Raw genomic sequence first — 27,258 nt, forward strand, 5'->3', positions numbered from 1 at the left:
AAATTGCAGTATATAGAGTTAACATTCAACATCTATTTTGCAGTCCACGTGGAGACCATAAAGCAAATGTAGGTTTAAATCTGAAATTCAATAAGAGGAATGAAGAAGTCCCTGGCTACACTAAAAAGGTTGGAAATGAATGGATGTACTCTTCTGCAGTAGAACAGCTTCTAGCTGAATATTTAGAAAGGTAAGCTTAAAATTATTGTGGACTTGTGTGTGTACCCTTGTGATTGATAATGTTGTTGTATAGCATTATTGTAGAGAGCTTTGTTGGATCCAGATAACTGTCTATTGAAGCATTCTCTTTATTTCATCTATTTAGTAACTTAAATATTGTTTCTCTCTAGCAACTGGCCTATTTATCATATTGGCTTTGATTTTTGGGTTTAGCTATTTATGGTTTATTCTATATTTATATTTATTTTTTCAGTTTGTATGACTACTTAGTCACTTAGACTCCAGGCAGTTAATGGCCAGTTAAAACAAAAATAAGCAAATAACCAAATAAAAGACATATTGTGCCAAAATTAGATATTCTTCTTTCAAAACAATGTTGATTCCCAGACTTCACCAATTTTGATGATAGTACATTTTAATGTTTGATAATATACCAGATAAATGGTAACTGTCATATTTTCAGAGACATTTCCTTATCAGATTCCTCAATGTTTTCAACACTGACAAAGCTTCTAATGTAACTGCCTTTACTGGAAAAGCTGGGATATATTCAGAGATGTCCTGCCTTGAAAGTAGCTCCTACTGAAATGTATATCATAGTCAAACATCAGCACAGGGAGTGTTTTATGATAATTTGTATTAGGCCATAAATAAATAAATAAACCTTTATGATTATTTTATGTCATAGAAGGTTTTATAAAATTGGTCAAATTTCCATTTTTTTTGGCCCTGAATTTGGAATGTATTCTGTAAATTAGCCCATTTGAGGTACTGTACTTTGGTTCAAACGTTTTGTCCTATGATACACCATTTTGTTATAAGAGGAATAAAAGTTTTAGTAGTATATTAACTGGGTGAAGAAATACTTTTAATTAATTTTAAATCCTTCCATATGTGAGTATAGTGGATTATTCCTTGGTTATTGTACTACCATTATGCAAGGAAAACTGAATCCATATCTTTCATGAAAGTTACATGATTGTTTCTGCAATGTATTAGAAAAACACCTCAGCTGTTTTAAAAAGTTACAGATCTGTGTTACATTAGTGTCTCATTGCAAAGCATCTTTTTGGATATAACTCTGGAGCTCTGCATAATATATTTCACTATTATATGCAACTTATTTTTCCTGTGAACAGGAGTCTAGTAAATGATGATGGAGGTTTTATGATATATATGTGTGTAAATATGAAATATCTACTCAAATATATTTATATATTTCACAGGGTACCAGAACTTTTTACTTACTTAGCCAAAAATAGTCCAGAAGATATATTTTATGAAGATGACATTTGGCCTGGTGAAGAGGAGAATGGGTATGTAGTTCATATTTTTGGTAGATTACATAAGTAGATAATTTTTCTGATCTTGCAAAGTCAATCAGCATGAAGATTGCTAGTTCAAATTTAGTAGACGGGTCCTTGGATTGAAGGAGGAACAATTTCATGTCATATTCTTTCATGGTTGCAGCTCTCTAATTACTATCAAGCAGTCAAAATACTATTTTCCAGGTATTGTCTCTTAAGAACATAATTCTTATTTTGAAAATATATAATCTTGATCCAAGGAATTGTAGGGGTCGAGATATAAAAATAATCCCATTTCTTTTGTACAGATTTTTTTTCTTGTTCCCTATTTATTTAGCATATGGCATAGAACACATAGATACCAATAATAAAGTTATATACACCAAACTATCATAATTGGATTATAATTTTCAAATTTGCTTTGACAGCTTTGATGTAATTCTTAAGCTTTGGGACAATGCTTATATTTATTTTTCTTACATTAGGATGTATTTTTAAAAAAATTAAAAACAAATCTTAATACATCATAATTTTCCACTTTATAATATTTACATGTTGACTGCTAGATTTTACATCTTGATGATTATTAATATGGAATAATTTTTAACATAGTGCTGAGAAAGTTCAAGAAATCATGTCATGGCTAAAGGGTCATCCTGTCAGTACACTTTCACGTTCATCTTGTGATTTGCAAATTCTGGATGCAGCTATCATTGAAAAGATTGAAGAAGAAATAGACAAATGCAAGGTACATAAAATATTGTCTAAATTATCTGATTTTTATCACAATATATTGCAATTAGGTTCCAAATATCATTTAAATTGCTATTAGAATGTTGTTCATTATGAATATTTGAGTGTAATTTTGGGTTGTAAAGCAATAAAAAAGTTAATTTTAAAATAAGATAAAATATTCAGGAGACCTTACCAGTTTACCTGATGACTTAATTGTTTATATATAATCTGTATCACCCACCTTGATTTAGATAAACTTTATTGAGTTTACAATTCATGAAGTCACATACATCTAGAGTTACACTGAAGGTTTTGTTCATAAGGTTCCTCTCTGTCCTGCTCTTGTTAGATTATGTTTCTTTATACTCAGATCAATGTTTGGTGTTGGAGAACTCTAAACAACAGAATAGTTTAAAATACCCATAGCATTGATTATATAGTGTAACTGTGTATCAATACAATATTTGGAGTAGGAATGAACAATTTTTTTCCATCAAGGTCATATTATTTTCATGGATTGTCCATTAAGTTCTGTGTTATAAGTCAGAATATAAGCAAGCAGTGGATGTGTCCAAAGTCTAAAGTTGCCTTTCTCACATCCTGTTTTCTCTTAATAGCACATCGTTTTTTCTTAAACCACCCTCCAAACAGCAGGCACCAATAAATAGTCAGAGAGCTGTTACATAACTCCTGGACTTATCTTGCAGAATGGTTTTAAAATAAGGTTGAGTGACACACATTAAGCTAAGGAATATAGATAGATTTACTGTCAGTGTTATAATTTATGTGGGCTATAATATGTGTCCTTTTAACTTTGTACAGCAATAATAATCTACAAATGATTTCATCCAATTATTTTTGCTTTTTTTTTAGCAAAGAAAAAGTAATAAGAAAGTGCGCGTGACAGTGAAATCTCACTTATTATACAGAGTAAGTTTAATATAACTATAGTTGCATAAGAATTATTGTTAAAGGCAGTAGCAAACCAATTTCATATTGCCAAGAAAGCGACATGAATGTATCATGTATCAAGAGTTAAGCTTGACTCAAGGAAGGCTTTATGTTTCATACCAACTTCCTCTTTTTTCCTCTTTACATATTGTAAAACTGATGAACAAGGTATGTAAAAAAATGGCAATGCTGGTTCGATTGTGTAGATGAAACTTACTATATTTTCTGCTGGCCGGATTTGGAGTCTGTTTGCTTTCTACTGAGAAAGCATCCTTGCATCATAAGCTCAATATAGTAAACAGACATTACGTGATTATTTAGTCTTTTCATTTTAATAAAATTGCACACAAAATTAATACCCCAAGAGGCATATATAACTACTTTTATTCTATATCATATTCATAATTAGATATTTTTGCTATAGTTTAAATCTTTGGTTTTATTAGCCTTTAGAACAGCAACATGGAATTTTACCAGATCAAGATGCAGAATATCGATTGTTTGACCGTGTTGTGAATGTGAGAGAGAACTTTTCTGTTCCCCTTGGACTTCGTGGTACTATAATAGGAATTAAAGGAGGTATGAGCACTTTGTAGCACTTGTATCTAAAGAATATTTGGACACATGTTTCAATACAGTATAATCAAACATGTGGGAAAGCCCTAACTGTTATTAATTCATTATTTGCATAAAATATAAGAAAAAAATGTTACTACCAGATGCCTTCTTTGATCCTTTTTTTTTCATGTTTTGGAAGGATGAGAATGTGTGTTAACTCACATAACATGTCTTTGTATATATTCTCAGTTTAAAAACACCATGACTTTGGTGGTGTTTCTCTAGTAAGACTGAAACTACTTTAAAGCTCATTGAGGCACATAAAAGTCAATAATACGGAAATTATAAAAATGAATCAGAGTTCTGCCTCTGGATTATAAAATTTTGTTAGTCATAATATTTGAGAATTCTGGAATTTATAATACACACCATTAGGAGGGAATCATGTAGGCAGGCTGGATTTGATTTAAATCAAGTTTAAATCATGATTTAAATCACAGTAAAAAGACTTCATTTAAATTAACTCAATTTAAATCATAAATTTTAAAGAGCAACTGTCATCTCTGCCCTGCAGCGGCTCCTCCTCTAATCCGCTGTTGACTCACCAACAGTCCCAATATTGCAGAATATACAGCCTTATGCTACATAACTAAGCTCCATCTCATGCTGAATAAACTAAATTATTAATGTATCTTAAATAGGAAACTATCTTTAGGTAGATTTTTACTCCGAAAGCATTTTATTAAAGTAAATTTGATTTTTTGAAAAATCTGATTTAAATTTTAAAAAATCAATTTAAATAAAAAACATCCAATTTTTTTTTAATCATCAATTTTTATCCACCCTGCATGTAGGTGAAGATAGTCTAAGTAGTCAGCTATTTAGGAATGGAAGCCAGTATAGAGGACAATATTGAAAATACTTAATTGGTAGTTCTGATCTTTGTAAATAGTTCTGGAGATAAATATAATGGTTTTTTTGAATATAGAAATTGTTGTCATTGTAGTAATAAGCGATAATATTATGTTTTTCTTTACAATTTCACATTTGATGCTATTGCTTACAATGTGTATTTTCTTTAGCCAGCAGAGAATCTGATGTGCTGTATGAAGTACTGTTTGATGAAGAATTTCATGGAGGTTTAACAATAAGGTTTGTTGCAAACAATTGCTTGTTTTTCTTAAGTGTTTCAACAAAACCTCAGAAACATAAAATAATTGTGTAAGAAGGTGACACTAAAATGCTTTTTTCTGATAATTGTGTTCTTTATTATCTACTTTTATTGTCATTGTAAATGTATAAACTTTCATTTTATTGATGAGAAATAGAGATCAAAAACACCTCCATCCAACCATTCACTCAGCCTCATAAAACTGGATCTGAAGTATGTTAGTCAAGTGCTCCATCCAAAATATTATATTCTATAAATATTTTTAATATATAGTTTGAAATTATATGAGTAACGACCATGACAAAGTTGCTTTCATTGCCTTTCTTTCATTAGGAGTTCACCTTCCAGAGGATACCGCATGCCAGCTTGTGCCTTAATTAACATATCTCATGGCTATCGAACTGAAACAGGAAATCAGAAGTTAACAGCCATAGTTAAGCCACAGCCAGCTGTGAGTTCCTACAACTCATATTCATCGGAATCCTTTTCTGTATCTTCCCAAAAAGCACATCTAGGAGGCCTCAATCATTCTCCTCGTTCACTCTTTGTTCCAACTCAAGTAAGTGTGAATTCAGTTACCCAGTTCTATCATGAAAATAAATATATTGCTATTCTCTTATGCTAGTAAAAGCATAGCCAAATTTAAATAAAGTTTAACAATTGTCATAATAATTAGCGGAGCTGGTTTGGTGTAGTGGTTAAGGCATCAGGCTAGTAATTGGGAGGTCATGAATTCTAGTCTCGCCTTAGGCATGAAGCCAGCTTGTGCTAGTCACTCTGTTTCTCAGAGTGCTTCTGAAATTTTGCCAAGAAAACTGCAGGGACTTTGCCAGGCAGTTGCCAGGAGTCAAGAACAAAACAAACAACCCTGACCCAAAGGAGTGTGCGCACACACACACACGCGCACGCACACACACACCAGACACACACACACACACACACACACACACACACACACACACACACACACACGGAAAATAATAATTAGTTAGTGCAGATTTACCAGACTTACATATGATAAAAGTAGGAAATGATAGTTGTTATTTTTTAATAAAGTTTATTAGAAGTTTGAAAACAAAATAAAAACTAAAACTGCCAAATATTTAGAATGAAAAAAGGAAAGAATAAAGGAGCAAAGACAAAAATCAAAGAAAAGAAAAAAAGATTGTAAAGAAATGATTTCTGATTTTCTTTTATAGCAATTCATCATCATCATTATAGCCATTGTCTATCCACTGCAGGATGAAGGCGTCTTCCACATGTTTCCAACCAACATGGTCCTGAGCTTTCTCTTGCCAACTGGGTCCATAATACTTGCTGATGTGGTCAATCCATCTTGTTTTAGGTCTCTTTTGTGGATGCTTTTTATCAAGTGGGACCCATTCTATGAGTGCCTTGGTCCACTTGCCATTAGTTCTTCTTGCTGTGTGACCAGCCCATTTCCATTTCAATTATTTTACTCTCTTGATGATATTGTATACTTTTGCTTGTTCTCTAATCTATGTGCAGGTCTATCTTGTTTTGTAATGCTGAGCATATATCTTTCCATGGCTCTTTGCAACACTCTTAGCTTTTGTATTGATTGTGAGGTTAGTGTCTATGTTTCACTGGCATATGTTACAGCAGTTAGCACACACTGATTGAAAATTTCTCTCAAGCATAAGAGGAGGTTGTTCTTGAAAATTATGCTTGCCGGAAAAAAAACCATCTACAAGGTTTTCACCAAGTTAATAGCAAAAAGAATATTCAGAACATTAAATGATGCACAGCCAAAAGAGCAGGTAGGGTTCAGAAGTGGCTACAGCACAATGGATAAAATCCAGGTTGTTCAGCAAGTCATTGAAAGGCACAGCGAGTACACTATGCCTCTGTGCATGGCTTTCATTGACTATGAGAAGGCATTTAAATCAGTATTACATTAAGCAATTAATGCATTGCTCAACCAAGGCGTAGACATTGCTTACATAAACCTATTACAATCAATATATGAAAAAGCACTGGCAACAATTTACCTTAATGATCTTAAAGTGGAAATCAACATAGAACGAGATGTACAACAAGACAATACCATATCACCTATCCTTTTCTCAGCCTGCCTTGAAGTATTTCACAAACTCAGGAAAAGATGGAATAAAAATCAATGGTGCCTGTTTAAATCTCTTAAGATTTGCAGATGATGTTATTCTCACAAGACCCAGAAGAGCTACAAAGACACATACAAGAGCTGCACAAAGCAGGAGAAACATTTGGCTTAAAAATAAACATGAAAAAGAGCCAGATGATGTTTAATAAATTCACCAAAGAAAGAAAAAACATATCTGGAGAAGAACTAGATGTAGTAGACCACTACGTATACCTTGGCCAACAGATCTCAATGGAAGGTGATACAATAAAGGAAAGTGAACGTGTTAAATGTGGTTGGCAGGCATTTAGCAAGCTAAGCATAATTTTCAAGAACAACCTCCCCCTATGCCTGAAATGTTTTTGATTAGTGTGTGCTACCTGCTCTAACATATGCCAGTGAAACATAAGACACTAACCTCACAATTGATACAAATACTATGAGTGGCGCAAAGAGCCATGGAAAGATACATGCTCGGCATTACAATGGGCTGGTCACACAGCAAGAAAAACAGATGGCAGCTGGATCAAGGCACTCATAGAATGGATCCCACTTGATAAAAAGCGTCCATGAAAGAGACCTAAAACAAGATGGATTGACAACATCAGCAAGTATTGCAGGTCCATATTGGTTGGAAACATATGGAGAAGGCCTTCATCCTGCAATGGATAGACAATGGCTAAAATGATGATGATATGATAACTGTATAGTATATGCACAAAGAAGGAAATGATAGTTCTCAATTGTGCCTTGAGCACTTCAGTTATTGTGTGTATATCAGAGAAGTTTATTTTTACATTTGTTTGAGATTCTGTTCCATAATATATAAAGAAAGAAAGTAGATAATGTCCCATAACAATTATTGTTAAAATTGTTGAGTATATATTGTGGGCCTGTTAATTTGTAATATTGTGTATGAAAAAATAGCTGAGTGTATAATATTTTAAATATATAGAAAAATTGGAAAGTAATTTTTTTCTTTATTATCCAGCAATTGAATGGAAGACAGCATAATAGTATCAAAACAGAAAAGCAGGGCAATTCCAGTTCTCAGCAGAAAGTAACCTATACAAGTATCCATCAGAAATGTAAAGTAAGTTGTTTTACCTGCTACCTTAGGGTAAATGGTTTTGGGTTCTGTAGGAAGTCGGATTAGGGTTTGTTTGTCAGTTGGCTTTTGTTAAAATAAGTAATAAAGTGAAAAAAGATTATATATTATTTGGTACATTTGTATTTTTCAATACTCTTAAGATACATAATAACATAATACATTAAAAATCTGTTTCTAAATAATATAAACATAAGCTAAAGTGCGCTCTACATGGGGCTACCCTTGAAAAGTGTTCGGAGACTACAGTTGGTCCAGAACGCAGCCGCTCGAGCTATTGTGGGTGCACCTAGATACACCCACATTATACCAATTCTCCGCAAGCTGCACTGGCTCCCTATCGGTCTCCAGGCGCAATTCAAGGTGTTGGTTATTACCTTTAAAGCCCTAAATGGCTCAGGGCCAGGCTATCTTTGAGGCCACCTTCTACCGCATAGCTCCCAGCGACCGGTAAGATCCCACAGAGTCGGTCTCCTCCGGGTCCCAGCTAAACAATGTTGGCAGCCGGGCCCGCGGGGGAGGGCCTTCTCTGTGGCTGTCCCGGCTCTCTGGAACCAATTACCCCCTGAGGTCCGGACTGCCCCCACCCTACTGGCCTTCCGGAAAGTGGTGAAGACCTGGCTCTTCCGGCAGGCTTGGGGCCATTGATCTCGCTCCGGTGATCTTGTGAGACCCGGCCACAAAATTGGAGAGTATGAGTTTTAATGTTTTTTTTAAACTTTTGTATGGGATATTGTTCGCATTGTTTTATTCTCTGTTGTTAGCCGCCCAGAGTCCCTCAGGAGTTGGGCGCCATAAAAATGCGACTAATAAATAAATAAATGAATAAAGTAATGCAAATGAAACAATAAATAACACCAAGCAAAGACAATAAATTGGACACATATTCCAAAATGTATCAAGTTGCAATAAATTCAAGAAAAGCACAAAATATTTCACATAAACATTTCTTCACAACACATGTGAAGAAATGTGTTTATATAAATATTTTTGTTTACAAATAATGCTACCTATCTCCCCAAGGCACACTTTTTATGTTTGCAAGTACTGAATTGGTCTGTGAGTTATACATCAAATTATCTAAATTTTGATAATATTCCAAAATTAATGTAAACTTAATCTTATTTTATTTATTAATCAGTTGAATTAAACCCAATTTTTATGGTATCCCCATAAAATCAATTCTACAATATAACTTGTTTCTTGTCTGCACTGCACTGCTCTAGTAAGTGACATTTTGACACTCTAAGAGGATCCTAAAAGAGGATAGATCAAATTTAATTTTTCTTCTATTTATTTCAGTGAGTCTGCTTTATAGCTCAATTGAGTTGCTATATATTCTTAAAAATGGAATAGGGTGGACTAAAAAATTTCCAATTTATCACCCATTGACTAGTTGATAATGTCATGGCAGCTCAGAATCAGAAGAGAGTTTTGATTTTTGATTTTTTTTTTTAAAAAAAAAGATCCTTCCCATTCCCAAAAGTCTAGGATTAAATAGCAACAGTGGTAGTAATAGCTACTGTGAGCCAGTTTACTTTTAGAAATAATGGGAAATGGAAAACAATTGGAAGATTGTACTATATGGTACTGAACAGAGTTGAAAAGCACAAATGAGAAATTAATGAAAGGTTCTGAGAGTTTCTGTATGAAAGAGGAGAGGATTGATTTTGTGGATCGAGGCCATGGGACATGACTATGTGTTGGAAATGGGGAAAAAAAGGTAAAAAAACCTCTTGGTGTAGAATTTAGAAATACTGTCTCTGCAATACAATATAATAATACTCCATTATAGGGAAACTGTTCATGAAAAGATGAGAACATGTCTTCACTTCTATCCTTTTAAATGTAAATGGCTACTTTATTCACTGACGTAACTAAGATATATGCCTGCAATTTAAATTGCTACTTTATTGAAACTTAAGACATGGCTAGTTCTTGTGATAGTGGAAACATAATGGAAAAAAATAATAGATTCCAGATTTTTGTTCTGCAATGAGTTTTCATGGCAGAGTTTCCATTGTTTTGTTTTCTTTCCTAGCAAGCTCACAATAAAAAAGATGATGAATTTTGCAACATTTGGCAATCATTGCAGAACCCTGGAAAGTCTCAGCCTTCCCTACAAAATAAGGATGAAATGGTTAGTATATGCCAAAAAGGGGCAAGCTCATTTGTATCCATCTTATATGGCACATTGATGATCAAACCCAGATTGTAAATATTTTGAGGGAAGGTCATTAAGCAATTTGTCTTAAGTCAAGGTCTACCTTTGTCTCATTCCTTTGCCAAATTGAAGTCAAATCAGTTTCACCATATTCCATCTGGGTAGTGGCTTCCAAGTCTGTGTATTCGTTTTACACTGAGGACAATGAAATGTTCTGGGATTTCCACCTTTATAAGCACAGTCTAAAATCGTGATGGTGAACCTGTGGCACGTGTGCCGGAAGTGGCAGGCAGAGCCATCTCTCTGGGCACGCAAGCCATTGCCTGTTGCTCTTCTGGATTCCTGCACGCCCCCTAGCTGGTCTTCCCACAGGAGGGCCAGAAACTGGAAGAGCAGCCACCTGGCACGCATGTGCGCGTTGGGAAGATGATCTTCGGGCAGCTGGTTTTCGCAAACGCATGCACGCCAGAAACCAGAAGACCAGGTGGCCGGTGTGCATACGCGCACTGGAAACCGGAACATTATCTTCCCGGCATGCACATGCACGCTGGGTGGCTACTTTTCCGGTTTCCGGTGCACACGCTCCTATTTCAGGACTCAGTGCCAAAAACATTCGCCAATACTGGTCTAAAAGCTTCATACGAACAACAAAATCAAAAGGCTTTCTATAATCAACAAAGTAAATATTAAGGGTTTTTTGGCTGTCTCAGTTGTGCAGCAACAGCATCTCATGATCTTCATCCATTTCTATGGCCAGCTTGAATATTTCACTTGCCATGGAAATTCTAATTTATGTTGATAATCCTAAACAACTTGCTAGGATGTAAAATTAAATACGTTGTATGATAATTTGTTCACATCTAAAAAATACAGTTCAAAGACTGAATATTTCTGAAAGTCTTGCCATATACACCTAATACGTATTTCCTAAATATTTATTTTTCAACTTTTTTCTGGTCTTTATTTCTTTCATAGAGAGAAGCTGTCTCCAATTTGACAGAGTGCTTTGCACTGAATTTAGGAAATTGGGGGTTGGATTCTTCTGCAGACCATAGATTACCCGCTTGATGGTGAACCTATGGCATGCATGCCAGAAGTGGCATGCAGAGCATCTCTCCGGGCATACAACGTCGCCCGTTGCTCTTCCAGGTTCCGGCGCACCGGCCAGCTGGTCTTCACCCACACGGGAGCACCAGAACCCGGAAGAGCAGCCACGCGGTGCGCATGCGCACCTGGTGGCTGCTCTTCCGGTTTCCAGTGCACCCATGCACACTGGGCAGCTGGTTTTTGCACACGCATGCACACCAGAAACCAGATTACCAGGTGGCCAGTGCCCATACGCACGCTGGAAACCAGAAGATCATCTTCCCGGTGCTGGCATGCGCCGTGGACGGCTGCTCTTCCAGTTTCTGGTGTGCATGTGCGTGCAAAGACCAGCTGCCCGGTGCGCCAACACTGGATTACCCTCTCACATTTTATGTATTCTAAAGTATGTAGTCTATGCAAAATGTTACTTTTGCAAAACTTAATTTTCTAGGTTGAAGATTTTTTACCTCAATATTTAAACTTCGGTGCCAGTAATAAGTCCTGCAAACCAGGTTTCAATGAGAATAGCTTTAAAAGTCAGCAAAAAGCCCAGGACTCATTTAGGAAATGTAAGTACTGTAGAGTATAAGTTCTTTAATTTACTTTAAATATTTTTTTAACATTTAACTTTAAATATAAGAATCCTGTTTTGAAAACAGGTGACTTCAGTGAGTATCACTGAATCCTGTGCTAAGCGAAGTTTAAGTCCATAGTCCATTTTTTTAGTAGACACATACAGAAATTTTATTTTTCATTGTATTTTACTCTTTAAACTGGTTGTATGAATTTTTTAATTCCAGCCAAAGAAGATTCTAAAGAGCCAAGAAATGAAGGTCAAACACAAAAAATATCAAACAAACTGGTAATTGTTATCTTTCTGTTTGCATATGACTACTCATAATAGTACTTTTGTTATTTATTTATTTAGGTCTTTTATGGAAGTCAGTTCAGAATTTTATTAAGCAGATTTCTGATGAGCAATATACCGTAGTATTGCTTTTAAATGGCTTACAAAAGTTATTCTAGTATTTTCTTTCATGCACACTGTAACATGAGCTAGGAATTACAAAATGGCATCTGGAAGACTCCAGAATGTTTTTTTTTCATAAAATGATTGGAATATGAAAAAATTACAATTTCACAGGATTTTAATATTATACCCACACACATACACTTTTGCAAGAGAATGTCAACATCTTTTGAAATTATAGTTATTCCTAATAATTTAGAAATTACTTTGTCATTTACTCCAAGACCAATAGTAATCTCCAGGTTACAGATTAAGAACCATTTGTCTTCAATTTGACTACTGGGCCTTATAGAAATATGAAGAGGGATCCCAATCACTATATAGCTGAGATGGCAGGCATGCCGGGAGTGGCACGCAGAGCCGTCTCCCGTTGCTCTTCTGGGTTTCGGCACACCGGCCAGCTGGTCTTCACATGCCAGAAACAGGAAGACCAGCCACCCGGAGTGCATGCGCTTGCCAGGAAAATGATCTTCTGTTTCCGGTGCACATATGTGCATCGGCCAGCTGGTCTTCGCATGTGCATGCATGACAGAAACTGGAAGACCAGGCGGCTGCTCTTCCGGTTTCTGGCATGCATGTGCGCGCGAATATCAGCTGGCCAGTGCGCATACACATGCTGTAAACCGGAAGATCATCTTCCCATTGTGTGCAAGCGCACTGGGTGGCTGCTCTTCCATTTTCAAGTGCACGTGCTCCCGTTTCGGCATTCGGTGCCGAAAAGGTTCACCAACACTGGATTACCCTCTCACGTTTTATGTATTCTAAAGTATGTGGTCTATGCAAAATGTTACTCTTGCAAAACTTAATTTTCTAGGTTGAAGATTTTTTACCTCAATATGTAAACTTCGGTGCCAGTAATAGGTCCTGCAAACCAGGCTTCAATGAAAATAGCTTTGAAAGCCAGCATAAAGCCCAGGACTCATTTAGGAAATGTAAGTACTGTAGAGTGTAAGTTCTTTAACTTTCTTTAAATATTTTTTTAACATTTAACTTTAAATATAAGAATCCTGTTTTGAAAACAGCTGACTTCAATGAGTATCACTGAATCCTGTGCTAAAAGAAGTTTAAGTCCATAGTCCATGGCTGTGGATCTTAATTCTTCAAAATTCTCTCATAAACACAGCACTTTTGAAGTTTTCCACTGCGACTTTACATCTTGATTCTATCTATTTTATGATAGTACAATATCTGAATAGATAAACCATGAAGGAAGCGCGGAAAAATATATTGATTTGTGTGAAAAAAGCTCGCTGTTCTATTTAATAATAAATCCTACTACAATTAATGGATTTTTGTTTTAGTAGACACATACAGAAATTTTATTTTTCATTGTATTTTACTCTTTAAACTGGTTGTATGAATTTTTTAATTCCAGCCAAAGAAGATTCTAAAGAGCCAAGAAATGAAGGTCAAACACAAAAAATATCAAACAAACTGGTAATTGTTATTTTTCTGCTTGCATATGACTATTCATAATTGTTATTTATTTATTTATTTATTTATTTATTTATTTATTTATTTATTTATTTATTTATTTTACTTTTGTTAGAGGTCTTTTATGGAAGTCAGTTCAGAATTTTATTAAGCAGATTTATGATGAACAATATAGTATTGCTTTTAAATGACTTACAATAGTTATTCCAGTATTTTCCTTCATGCACACTGTAACATAAGCTAGGAATTTCTGTTCCCCAAAATGGCATCTGGAGGACTCTTGGATGATTTTTTTTTCATAAAATTATTGGAATATGAAAAGATTACAATTTCACAGGGTTTTAATATTACATCCACACCCACACACACTTTTGCAAGAGAATGTCAACATCTTTTGAAATTATAGTTATTCTTAATAATTTAGAAATTATTTTGTCATTTATTCCAAGACCAATAGTAATCTCCAGGTTACAGGTTAAGAACCATTTGTCTTCAATTTGACTACCCGGACTCATAGAAATATGAAGAGGGATCCCAATCACTATATAGTAAGACTGCAAAATCAAGGAACCTTTAATATGAGAGCAGGAAGCAAGTGAAATATCCCTCTAAGCCGGCTGCTAAAGTTTTGAAGTGCTATGTCCTCTCACTCAGCTCACTGAGGCTACTCTGAGACCTTCCCATGTCATTTCAGTTTGTATGTGCATAGCTAAAAGATACTTGTATGAAGATTTCATGCAGTGAATTTGGAAAACCACCTCATATGTATAACTTGTAGATGAATCATTATAGAATTCTACAGCTTATGCTTTATTTTAAAATATTGGTAGTTGTTTTTTGAAGAATTATTTTGCAATATTTTCATATATAAGAACCAATTTAATGAAAAAACTTTTATTAAATTGCAGAATTTTGCAGGTGTAAGTAAGAGTAATGTAAAGCTTCTGAAGAGAAATGAAGGCTCAAGTACACAAATAGAACAAAAATCTGTAATTCATGATTCCAGTATAACTGCAAAGGTAGGAAATGGCTGACTAAATAGAAATATATATTTCACTGTACTCTGGAAAGAAACAGTTTTATTAACCCATAACAGAAAGCTGGGAAATTCTGCCACACGCACATTCCCCCCCCCCCCCATTTGTTATTGGACAACAATGGTAATCTACTTTTACAATTGGCCATGATTAACTGGGATTGATGGGAATGTAAGTGGATCAACATCTGGGAACCACAGATTACTGCTCTTGCCAAAGTAGTTAAATACTGCATTTAATTTTGTTTGTGGCTGTGTTTCTCTATAGAATTACATTTATGCTGATAATGTAAAGCTCTGAACATGAAGTGATATTGGCTCTTTCTCAAATATAAATCAGAATATGACTTGATTACCCATGAGATGGATGCCTTTAATCTCAGTGGCCCATTGGAATATTAATTTGGCAAGATTGTTGAGTTAATAAATGACACAAAATTTAGAAATTGCTTACATGAGCATTATATACTTATTATGTTATATTAATTGATTTATATATTGTAACTTCCCACTTTACACAGGATTCAGAATTGGATAATTAATAGAACACAATGAAACAATCATAAAAAAAACCCCGTAACTCCAAAACAAAAACACATAAAGTGCCAAGAAAACTTATTCAACGGGTCATACCATAAACCAAGTGTTAACTGCCTTTTGAAAAGCAGGCAGGGTTGGAGCCAGCCAAATCTCAGGGAGAATGCTATTTATTATACCAGTTCTTAACATTGCTTTTGTTTTGTAAAAGTCTTACCACTTTCTGCTGTTCTCATCAGCTCCATTCAAACCTGACTTTAATGGCCTTCTACTTTCCCTCAACCCATTCACTATTCATTTGCTTTGTTATTTGATTTTTATTCATTTTCTCCTTATGATCAGACATCTGATGATTGATTGTAAACTTTACCAAACTGCTCTTAGTGTAGAGTGGTTGTGGATTCACTCACGCTGCTAGTGCTGGATAAGTTCAACCTCACCTCTCAAGACTTCTTGGAAGTTCATAGCTGCTATGACAAATATGAACTTGTCCCAGGTCATCACTCTCTCAACTCATGTGTCTGGTCAGGGCTTAGGTAGGGTGTTCATCTTGAACCAGTCATGATTTGATTCTATAAGACTTTTCCATCAATCTGTTGGCCATAGGCAGATCAATTTTTCCTGACAGTGAAGTTAACAGGAACTGCCAACCTTTGAAAGAAAGAGGGACTTGAGATGCCCCACAAGTTTGATGGATTCAGCAGGCTTTCTGATAACACTTGAGGAGTTTCCCAATGATCTGGAGAAATCTTACTAGTCTCTGGAATATAAAGAAATCTGGGTGCCTGTAGGCCTTGTTCACTGATCCTCTGGCATTTCTTCTTTCACTAAGGAACTCCAGGAAATGAAATGGGTGAAGAGATATCTAAAATGACACTGGCAGAAATAAGCAAATGTAACCCCACATATAAGAGCTCAGATGCCTATTCTATGGCCATAAGAGTGGCAAAATTATTTTTCTATTCTTATTGCTTCCCTGGAATATTAACTAGCTGCACTATTCAAAATACACAGATTGTAATGGTATGTGGATTAACTTTGGGAGATAATAAGAGAAACAGACCAGACCAGGGGTGTCAAACTCACCGAATCCAGCCCACGGGCTGGTACAGGTGTTATGTCTGCCTTGTAGGCAGCTTTATTCCTCTGTAGCATTCATCTCCATTGTTTTGTGATGCGTTTCTTGCCTCTCTAGGATTTACCTGTAACTGCTTCTGTGTAAAACAATAATACACATATAGACATACGAAAAAAGAACTATACACACACACACACACACACACACACACACACACACACACACACACAATGATGGCTTGTATAGCGTTTTTAACTGCATTTTTATTAAACTACTTCTGGCCCACAGCAAAGGACCAACCCAGGGTGCCTCTGCCAGCAAAAACAGAGCTCAGGGGCCCACCCGCACCACCACTCCGTGCTCTGTTTTCAGCCGCAATGGCCTCCAGCCCTCTGCCAGAGAAAATGGAGGGGGCCCCCAGCTCAGTTTTCACTGGCAGAGAGTTATCAAAACAAACTAAATATAAAACAAAAGGAGAAATGTTTCCCTTTTGCATTTGAGCATGCAAGAAGGGACAGGAAAGGAGAAAGGGAAAGACAAAGAAAAATAAGGAAAGTTGGGAAGAGAGCAAGGAAGGAAAAATAAGAAAGGGGGAAGGAAGAGGAAAGGAGAATCAAGGAAGGAAAAAGAAGGAAGGAAGGAAGGAGATTATAATGAGAGTGAGTGAGGGTCTCGGGGAAGTCCTGCCTTAGCACTTGGCTACCATAGGTACCCCCAACACGAGTGTTGTTGAGCTGGCCATGCCTACCATGATCACACCAACTCCCAGCCACCCCCACCCCCAGCCCTCTCAGGTCAAACACAACTCTGATGCAGCCCTCAATGAAATCAAGTTTGACATCCCTGGCCTAGACAATTGTCTGATAAACAAAATCTGAGTCTGAAGGAGGAGTGGGGGAACAGAAAACATCTCAGAAGGGACCCTAGTTTTCGAAAGTGTAAAAGTAAGAATGATCTCTATACTAACACACTGAGGATGCTTTATATCAGGGGTATCAAACTAGTGGCTCACAGACCGGATGTGTCATGTGTAGGCCACGCCCAACCCAGCTCCATAAAGGGGGAAAACGTTGCGATACATCATGTGACAGCAACATGACGCCGCGAGTTTGATACCAGTGCCTTATATGTATAAAATGGTTCTACTTTTGACACATTTGGAAGTTTGAGACTCAATCCACGTAGTGGCAGAAAAATTATCTGCTGTGAACTCCATATAGGAATCAGGAAGGGCATCAGGCTAATAAACCGTCAGCTCCATCCAGTTGTCCCAATTCTACTCCTAATTAATGGACTACAGGGTTGTAAAAAGGGAGATTTTTATAGTGTCTACAGTAAACTAGGTCACATGTTTAAAACAATGAATAAGATTAGCATATTAGAAGTTCTATGATGGATTGTTGTTAAATTGTCCCTAATATGGTTTACTAAAAACACTTAACCTTGTTGAGAATGCATATTTGTTGTGCATCCTTCCAAGTACAGCATCTTTCTTCACTATTCTATTGAAGGAGATGACAAAATTGTAATGAATAGTGCAAACAACAGGTATCTCAGAATCAAAATGTGTTTAGTTTTTAATTTGAAGAAAAATCCTGTTTCAAATTAGCTGAGTTTTCTCAGAGTCCAGAATAAGCCATTTATTCTTTTCTTTTTCACTATAAATCTGTAATAGCAGAGTGGGTAGTAACTATACTAAGTTGTATAAGTAGGTAACATGGCAGAAAAATTGGTAAAATATTATTTTTAAAACACATTCTAAGTGTTTGAACATACTTAGTAAGAACCTTCTGCATAATATTTTAATCTCGTTATTTTTACACACTGTATGCTTTTAACTATTTCTTTATCTACTTAGAATGGGTCTGAACTTGGAGATATTTTGGCATCTTTAAAAATTTTCAAGGAAAGGGAAAAATCACCTGATTCCAAGGAGCCAACAAATGAAGATCATTTATCTCCCCAGTCGTTTGCCATGGTTTGTATATTGGATTGTGTTACTTGTCAGATTGGAATTTCATTTGGAATTCTGTTTTTTAAATGAAGATGCAGAATGTATGCTAAAATTTCAAGTTATTCTATATTTATATACATACACATATACACATATATATGTTTATAATATATTGCTATTTAACTTCATTTTTTTAAAGAAAGGAACACAGATGCTCAAAGAAATTTTGAAGATAGATGCTTCTGCCACTCCAGAAGGAAAGATTAATGAAATTTCACCTTCCACTTGTAAACAGGACTCTTTTGAACCTGCATCACAATGTAGACACCCCCAAAAGATAGGTATGTCTGGTTTATTTTAGTAATTTGAATAGTTGTAGCACATTATAAAATTAATTATAATTACTTATGAGCACTTCAAATTAGAATTTTCTTCTTTACCTAGAACAAACTCTTTAACTTATTAAAAATACTATTAAGAGTAGGGAGGATAGGGAAATTTGTTTTTACTGGTTTGCTTGTAAAGAAATACACCTTCAAAAGAACATGGAACCATAATTATGTGCAGACTTTTTGATACTCTAGGACCATGATGGTGAATATATCGCATGCATGCCACAGGTGGCACATGTAGTCATATCAGTGGGTATGCCAGCTTAGCTCTGGCGTGCATGCGCACACCAGCCAGCTGCTTTTCGGGCCTTCTGGGACCACCAGAAGTAGGAAAACAGGCTGTTTCCTGCCTCCGGAGGGCCTGGGGGGGTCGGGAATGCCCATTTTTCTTTCAAACCTGGCTCCAGATCCTCTCTATGCATCTGGGGAGGGCGAAAACAGCCTCCCTCCCCCCCACCTCTCAGAGGCCTGAAATGGCCCATTTCCCAATTCCTGGTTGGACAGGAAGTGACGTTTTTTGTTGTCCCCAGCCTCTAGAGCCTCTCCAGGAGTCTAGGAGCGCACGAACCTCCCCCCCTCCCCCCTTCCTGGCACGCGATGGCAAAAAGGTTGGCCATCACTACTCTAGGATCTGTTATTCTCTTGCTGCAGAAGCTGGTCTATTCAAATACATTTCTAGCCATCTATGTACCTTTTGAAGGGGCCATCTAAAATAGAGGGAGGATGAGTGTCTGCCTGTAGCAGATCAGTTGTGAATATGTTACATTGAAGCAAGTAAAGCTAAATATTTTGACTTATTCAAAACATTGGTGTTACATACTCATTTTTATATTATGTTTCATTGATAGTGGACTTCATGAATAAATCTAATATTGGAGGGTCACAGAACATTCAAGCCATGGGAAAAGGAAGCCATCCTCCCCTTGGAACACCAAATACAGTATCTACTGCTGTGTCTGAACTTTCTCGTATCTGTTCCCTTGTTGGAATGTTGCAACCAGATTTCTCATTCCTTAGAACCCCACAGGTAACCTTGGAATTAAATAAATTGGCTGAGTAAGTTAATTATTACTTATTTAAAATTGAAGGAAATACTGCTTTTAACATCCTCTTTCTACTTGCATAAATCAAGGATTTGCCATTGCATTTGGATTGTGTAGGCATCTGGTAAACTTCATATATACTCAACAAAAAGTTTCTTCTAATATCAAAATTGTTTTCAGTGGTGCTTAGTCATAGAGGGAGTGGATCTGTCTGTCTATGTCTGTCTGTCTATCTATCATCACATTTCTACATCCCCTCCCCCCCTCCAATCCTCACTTAAGTGACTTTGGTCAGTTTACAATAAAAGCATGGCATAGTATAAAAAAGCATAAATAAAGACATTCCTTTATTCACTCTCTTCCATCAAGGAAAATCTAAATCATGTAATTAAGGAACAAATAGCAGTGGATATAATGGTAAACAGTTCTGGAGGTACAAGCAGGAACCTAAATAATTTGCTAGAAATTTCTCCAAAGCAAATTTAGATTTTATTTATTTATTTATTTAAGAAAACATATATGGCTGCCCAACTCACTGTCAGTGAATTCAGAAGGTTTACAAGATAAAATTTAGATTATGTAGGAGGGAATGCAAATGAAGGGAGACTTTGCTCATGTAGAGAGTTGGACTAGATGACCTCCAAGGTCCCTTCCAACTCTGTTATTCTGTTATAAAACAACAAATATATAAAAACAATCATAAAAACATAAAAATCATTGTTAAAATTAAAATATTATTAAATTAAAACTATATAAGCCTTAAGGCATGTAGAGAATGACTATAATAATCACAATAGTGGAGCCATAGGAGCATATCTCATTTCTGGGACACACCCCCCCCCCACTCCCAAAGGCCTGGTGACATAACATTAATAGGGATGGAACTAACATGACTGGAGGGTGGGATGGGGTAAGGGCGAATGTTCCCTAAGGCAGCATCACAGCAGAAAAGGCTTGCCTCCTGGGATCCACTAAAATGTAAGTCCCTCGCAGATGGTACATGCCTTCTTTGCTAGATCTAATAGTATATTGCATCCTGCTTTTATTTAGGAGAATTTAGGAGCCTATCACAAGACTAAAATATAAGCTCTTTACTATTTTTGTTTGCAAAAAAAAGGTATTTATTCACATTATCTGCTTCTATTCCATAGACAATGACAGTTTGTCAAGTGAAGTTATCCAATGGCTTATTAGTGCATGGACCTCAGTGCCATTCTCAAAATGAGGCCAAGGAGAAAGCAGCATTTTTTGCTTTACAACAGTTGGTGAGACCATGTTCTAAAACTATTGCATTGCATTGAATTTTTAACATATAATGCTTCTATTTTCTAATGCTGAAAACATTATCTTTTTCATACAGAGCTCTATTGGGATGAATTTTCCCTTGCCACCGCAGCAACCATTGCCACCCCCACCAATATTTCCAAATTATCAGCCACTGGGAAATCTTATGGCACCTAGAACTATCCCTCCGGTTTTCAGTCAACAGCAGACTGGTAAATTTGCTAAATGTTATCTTTTATTTCTTCAGAAATGTTCAGGATATGAAATCTTTTCCATACAAAATTTAAATATAGAATCTATTTCCTTCTCTAGACACTTGCTCTCCAAATGATTCAAGTATCACATAGTCTAGTCTTTTGCAAGTGCTCTGGCAAGAATTTATTTATACTTTTTATTTAAGACGGGGGCATCAGAAAAGGAGAAAAGCAGTAGTAGCTCTTCTCATGCCATTAACTGGTTATACTTAATTGAATGGAGCCCTTGATAAGAAAAACAGTTATTTTGCACTCTTTTTAATAAGAACAAGTGAAAATATTGATGAAATAGGTGTATTGCTTGAAAAAAGTTAATTGTAGGGAGACAAATTGTATAATAAAAAGTAATCAATTGATTACTATATTAAAAAACTCACTATGTTCCTTGAATTGTGCCTCTTGCTCTCTAATTTTATAGAGTAAAATAAGAGACTATAGGGGCTCTGCTGCAGTAACATCAGTTTAGACCTTGCAGTTACCAAATTTATTTAGTGGGTATTATTGAAAACCGACCCACTAAAAACAGTTTAAATAAAAAAACAGTTTTTATTTAATATAGCTATATTCAATTCTTTCCACAGCTAATATATTTCCTTCATCATTTCCTGCCTTTGGTTCAGTGCAATGGGGAGCACCAATGCCAGTTCCCAGCAAATCTTATTATACAGGTTCATATCCTGGAACTGCATATCCTGCAACTATACCAGTTGGCACACATAACCAATTTATACCTTTGCAGGTAAGTTTGACAGCAGATAGAATGTATATATAAGTACATTATCTGATTTTAGAAAAGTAATTCAGTTTATTGTTTTGTTTTTAGGTAACTAAAAAAACAGCTGCAAACAAAATAAATTTTGAGTCTAAGGAGTTCCAAGCTTCTCTTCAGGATGCACAGTTAAAGAACAATCAATCAATATCTGACACCACAAAACTGAATTCACCAGATACTTCCTTAGATCCTTTAAGACCTTCTCACACTGTTCAATCTGCAGCATCTTTTCAAGAAAAAATGGCATCTCCAAATTCAAGGGTACCTCGTAAAAAGTCAACACCAAATGTTTCTACCAAACGAAAATCCAGAAAATTGGCTGTTAATTTTGGTGCATCAAAATCTTCAGAATAAGTATGGTACACAGAATACTTACCTTTCTATTGTATTATACGAATAAATTCAATTTTAAATTTTAATTCAAATCCAAATTATGCTTTTAATTAATATTTTCTTCCAGTCGCATTATTTTTAAAACTAATTATGCTCATTAAAGAATGTTATTTAGTTGATAAAATCCAGAAACTTTTGAATTAAGGTAGTTACACTAGCCATCTTACCTAATTTTTTTTTAAATGGCTTTTAAATATTAGTGCAAGACAGCAGCAATAATATTGATAGTGCTAGAATTGCTTTTTTAAAACTGGAAGTGAGTCTGAAAGAATTATTCTTGATGATTTGTCTCCTTTTTAAAGATTACATAACTTCTACAAACTATTTATATGTAACCATTATTTTATTTCTATATTTCAGATTCTTATAATCTGATACGGTGTGAATAGATTTTAACTATTGTGGCACTGCCAACTTTACATAAAATTATATCTAGGAATTATACCAAAGCAATTTAAGACAATTAGGACCAGAATTTCTGTCACTAAGTGATGTAGTCATAAAGTAAGATGTTATTGACTACATTGCTTAATGACTGCAATTCCAGCAGTCCTCATTCTTTGTCCCTCCCAGCCAAAGTCTCAATAAGGTAAGGGACTGCCTCCAGTTCCCCCCACTCATCTATCTCATACCCAATCCCTGCCCTTTGACCGCCCTGCACTTTGCCGTGTGGAACAGCAAGCAACCCCCAGAACAGCATGACTGTGAGGCTGTGTGACACGGCATGGGAAGCTCAGCCTAGTCCTAGTTAACCTTACTACCCTGCACTAGGAGATCCCTGCCACCCTGTGCTCTACAAACACCCCCCTCCCCCAATCACCATTTCCTTGCTTCCACTGCCAATGAGGTATGCCTAATCTGGCTTTTGGGCTGGGCAGCACTTCCGCTGGGGGGGAGGGGAGGAATTCAAGGCAGTTCCTTTGCAAAAAGTTTCTCAGCAAAGCTGAGCTTTATGTTCCCAAAATAAAAAAACTAAAAGCAGTCTCAAGGAGGGGAGGATTGGAACAGTAAACTAATCCCTTCCAGAAGCTCTTTACAAGGGGTTGCTTTGAGAGTTTCCTCCCCCCTTTTAGTAACAGAAAGCTTACCCCCACTCAGAAGCTGGTTACAAAAGGTCTGCTTCGGGTTTTATTTTTCCACAGCTGAAGCCAAGTCTACCAACCAGGCTGGGCATACCTCATCAGCACTGGGAGGATGAAGACAGTGAAAGTTAGCCGAGGCAGTGGAGCACTGGGTGTCAGGGTTCCAAAAAGGCATAGGTGGGGAGGAATTGAAGTGCCCCTGGGGTCATAAATGTAGGCAGGCTGCCAAGCACTCAAAATTTGATCAGGCAACCATAGGGGTGCTGCAACAGCTGTAATTCAGGCATGGGTTGTAAGTCTATTCAGCGCCATCATATCTTTGAACAGTCATGAATGGTGGTCAAGGACTACCTCTAAATGTCTTTAACTAAATGGCACCATGTTGCAGCAAATAAGGTACACAATTTATTGATCTGGTTTTATCCTGAACACAAAAATTATCTCTGCACATTGCTCAGTAATCCCATACACTTAGACGTGGCATACAACATGAGCTCTGAACCTATCCTTATTTATGAAAATGAACTCTTTACAATTTGGAACAGTTGTTTTTTTATAGGATAAAAATTTTATATGATTTCCTAAAAAAATAATTGACAGTCTTAACTCATTCTTGGACACCCCACAAGTCTTTTTATTTTTGTTTCATTGTTCACCTTCAGTGTCTTTTGGGAGAAATAAAACACAAATCAGCAGGATACTGTTTTATTACTAACTTTTGAAACATTCAGAATGGGTTTTTTTTTACTGGAAGCAGCAGTAGCATTATATGAATGATACGATTACTTTCAAATAACACATTTTTCATGCTAGAGTAATTTCACTATAGGAAAATACCCAAATAATGCTGTCAATATATTATCTCCACATACTTGCATCCAAGCCGAGTCCATGTTGATCCAAGACAAACTCCTTTTAACATGAAATTTAACAATTTCATGCAAAACTAGTACATTGTTACATCACAGCATGGGAAGTGGCCATACTCGCCACCAAACAGTACTTTACTTATACTTTGCCTTGAATCATGTTTAACAGAGAATACTTTCTTAATGCTGGCATTTGGTTTTAAATCCACAGTAGTTTAGGAATCAGCCTATTATTTTTCTGAGTTTAAGTAAATTAGGCTGTCTGTTAATTTGGGTTTTGGTAATAGGTATGGTCTGGTTACAGATTTCCATGGATGACAACCACTTTTATTTGCCAGTGTGACTGAAGGCTGGATTGATTAGGAATATATACATCCATACTCTAGGCCCTGGAATGTTTTTTTTCTGTGTCAAAATCTGTAAACTCTGTGTTAGCCACTAAAGAAAAAGTTGACTTAGAACCAGCAAAAATATGCATTTTTTCCTATTAGATTTTTATTTATTTTTTAATCCAAATTGCCACTTACTTTCAATGATTTCATTCATATCTGTACATTACATCTGTTCCATTTTTATTTTTCTTATGAATCAGCCAAATCAGTATTAGTTTCCATATAAGGTACCCTGGGTTTTTTTTTATGTTGTAAGACATAAATAATTGGCTTAAGGCCTCTCAGAGTGTATTTTATAAATGCTGGATTTTTTCACAAATCTTGTACAAAACAGTATTTTATTAAAATCTCAAAGGGAAAATGTGCAGATTTTATAATTTCCTTTCAAGAAAATGCTTTGTCTACGTAACAAGTGAGATGTCATCAATCGGCATGAATATCAAGTGTATTTTTGTGTATAGTGCGTTTATGTCAGAATTCTATCATATATAAAATATTGTGCAAAGGTATTTTAAAATGCAAATTTACAATGTACAATGAAGGATTAACATGTATGGTTGAAATACCATGGAGAAATTTAATACAATAATTTTATATAAGACTTGGCTTTGTCTTCTTGTATTAAAATGTAATAATGTAATGATTTGGGTAGAGGTTTTGGTAGCCAAATGATAACATGTATTTAATTTAAGTATTTTTTTACATATGTTGACATCAGGATCATCAAAATTGAACTATAAAAATTAATATAGGCAGTTATAATCCAGTTCTGAATTCAGGGTAAATATGGAATAAAGAAGAATAAAAGTATCTATAATTTAAATTACATTCTTAATCAAAATACAATTAATATTAAATCCTAATTTCAAATAAATTAAGTTTGAATCAGCCCCAAAAGAGTCAAATCTGATGAGCTGTATTCACATTTATATATGAATAATTTGCTACCCAAATTGTAGATATACCAGTTGATTCAAATTTGTATTGCAATTGCATTTCTAGTTGTTCAGTGCATCACCTTGCTTATGATGGTACAAAGAAGATATAAAAGATTCTTAGTATTAAATGATTTTGCATAGAAACAACTCTTTATTCATTTGATTTACTAATTTGGAAAACGCTTTAATTCTGTTTTTTTATGTTCAATCACTAACTCGTGGCTGACTCTTCATGACCTCACGGACTACAGCTCACCAGGCTCCCCTGTCCTCCACAGTCTCCTGGAGTTTCCCCAAATTCATGTTCATTGTGTCAATGACACTAACTAACCCTGTCATCCTCTGCTGCCCCCTTCTTTTGTCTTCAAACTTTCCCAACATTTACTATTATTTGGAACCCTGACATAGGGTATTTTCTAGTGAGTCCTCTCTTCTCCTTAGGTGGCCAAAGTATTTAAGCTTCAGTATTTTCCAAAAAACAATCAGCTTCAATATCTTCCAAAGAACAGTTAGGGTTGATTTCCTTTAGGATTGACTGATGTGATCTGTTTATAGTCCAAGGGACTCTCAAGAGTCTTCTCTAGCACCACAGTTCGAAAGCATCAATTCTTCGGTGTTCAGCCTTCCTTATGGTCCAGTTCTCACAGCCATACATTACTACTGGGAAAACCATAGCTTTGACTGTACAGACCTTTGTTGGCAGGTTAATGTCTCTGCTTTTTAATATGCTGCTTAGGTTTGCCATATGTTTCCTCCCAAGGAGCAAGCATCTTTTGATGGCTGCAGTTACTGTTTGCAGTGAAGTTGGAACCCAATAAAATAAAATCTGTCACTGCTTCCATTTCTTTCCTTTCTATTTGCCAGGAAGAGGTGGGACCAGATGCCATGATCTTAGTTTTTTAATGTTGAGTTTCAAACCAACTTTTGCACTCTCCTCTATCAAAAAGTTATTTAGTTCCTCTTCACTTTCTGCCATTCACATGGTATTGTCTGCATATCTGAGGTGGTTGAGATTTCTCCCAGCAATTATAATTCTAGTTTGTGATTCATAAAGCCCAGCATTTCACATGATGTACTCTGCATATAAATTAAATAAGCAAGGTAACAATATACACCCTTGTCGTATTCCTTAACCTATTTTGAACCAATAGTTTGTTCCATATCTGATTCTAACTATTGCTCTTGACCTGCATACAGATTTGTCAGGAGACAGGTAAAATGGTCTGGTACTTCCCTATTCTGTTTAGTCTATGGCTATATAAAACCAAACTATGAAAGTCTAAAAGCTGCTTTTTTGTTAAATTAGTTTTGCCATAAAACATTAAAATATTTTTCCAGTTAGATACTTTTGATTTACAAGTTGTAGATATCTGTAGCTACCCATCTAC

At 35.8% G+C, this 27,258-nt stretch overlaps 1 protein-coding gene across 1 annotated transcript in view; it reads left to right on the forward strand.

Annotated features, from left to right (window-relative positions):
- Positions 1 to 22,550, forward strand: part of LOC139318383 (5'-3' exoribonuclease 1-like) — a 46,219-nt gene extending 23,669 nt beyond the window's left edge. The window contains exons 13-32 of the mRNA XM_070945809.1: positions 44 to 190; positions 1,407 to 1,496; positions 2,100 to 2,235; positions 3,096 to 3,152; positions 3,620 to 3,752; positions 4,814 to 4,883; positions 5,236 to 5,461; positions 10,174 to 10,272; positions 11,834 to 11,951; positions 12,183 to 12,244; positions 13,227 to 13,344; positions 13,788 to 13,849; positions 14,755 to 14,865; positions 18,356 to 18,475; positions 18,651 to 18,792; positions 19,692 to 19,870; positions 21,038 to 21,151; positions 21,247 to 21,382; positions 22,006 to 22,163; positions 22,248 to 22,550. Of these exons, the coding sequence (XP_070801910.1) occupies positions 44 to 190; positions 1,407 to 1,496; positions 2,100 to 2,235; positions 3,096 to 3,152; positions 3,620 to 3,752; positions 4,814 to 4,883; positions 5,236 to 5,461; positions 10,174 to 10,272; positions 11,834 to 11,951; positions 12,183 to 12,244; positions 13,227 to 13,344; positions 13,788 to 13,849; positions 14,755 to 14,865; positions 18,356 to 18,475; positions 18,651 to 18,792; positions 19,692 to 19,870; positions 21,038 to 21,151; positions 21,247 to 21,382; positions 22,006 to 22,163; positions 22,248 to 22,550 (2,581 nt within the window). The remainder of the gene's footprint in view (positions 1 to 43; positions 191 to 1,406; positions 1,497 to 2,099; positions 2,236 to 3,095; positions 3,153 to 3,619; positions 3,753 to 4,813; positions 4,884 to 5,235; positions 5,462 to 10,173; positions 10,273 to 11,833; positions 11,952 to 12,182; positions 12,245 to 13,226; positions 13,345 to 13,787; positions 13,850 to 14,754; positions 14,866 to 18,355; positions 18,476 to 18,650; positions 18,793 to 19,691; positions 19,871 to 21,037; positions 21,152 to 21,246; positions 21,383 to 22,005; positions 22,164 to 22,247) is intronic.
- Positions 22,551 to 27,258: the final 4,708 nt, after the last annotated feature.

This window comes from Pituophis catenifer, unplaced genomic scaffold (genome assembly GCF_029215685.1).
Source record: "Pituophis catenifer annectens isolate HBS135680 unplaced genomic scaffold, rPitCat1.0.hap2 SCAF_6, whole genome shotgun sequence".
In the NCBI taxonomy this organism is placed as follows: domain Eukaryota; kingdom Metazoa; phylum Chordata; class Lepidosauria; order Squamata; family Colubridae; genus Pituophis; species Pituophis catenifer.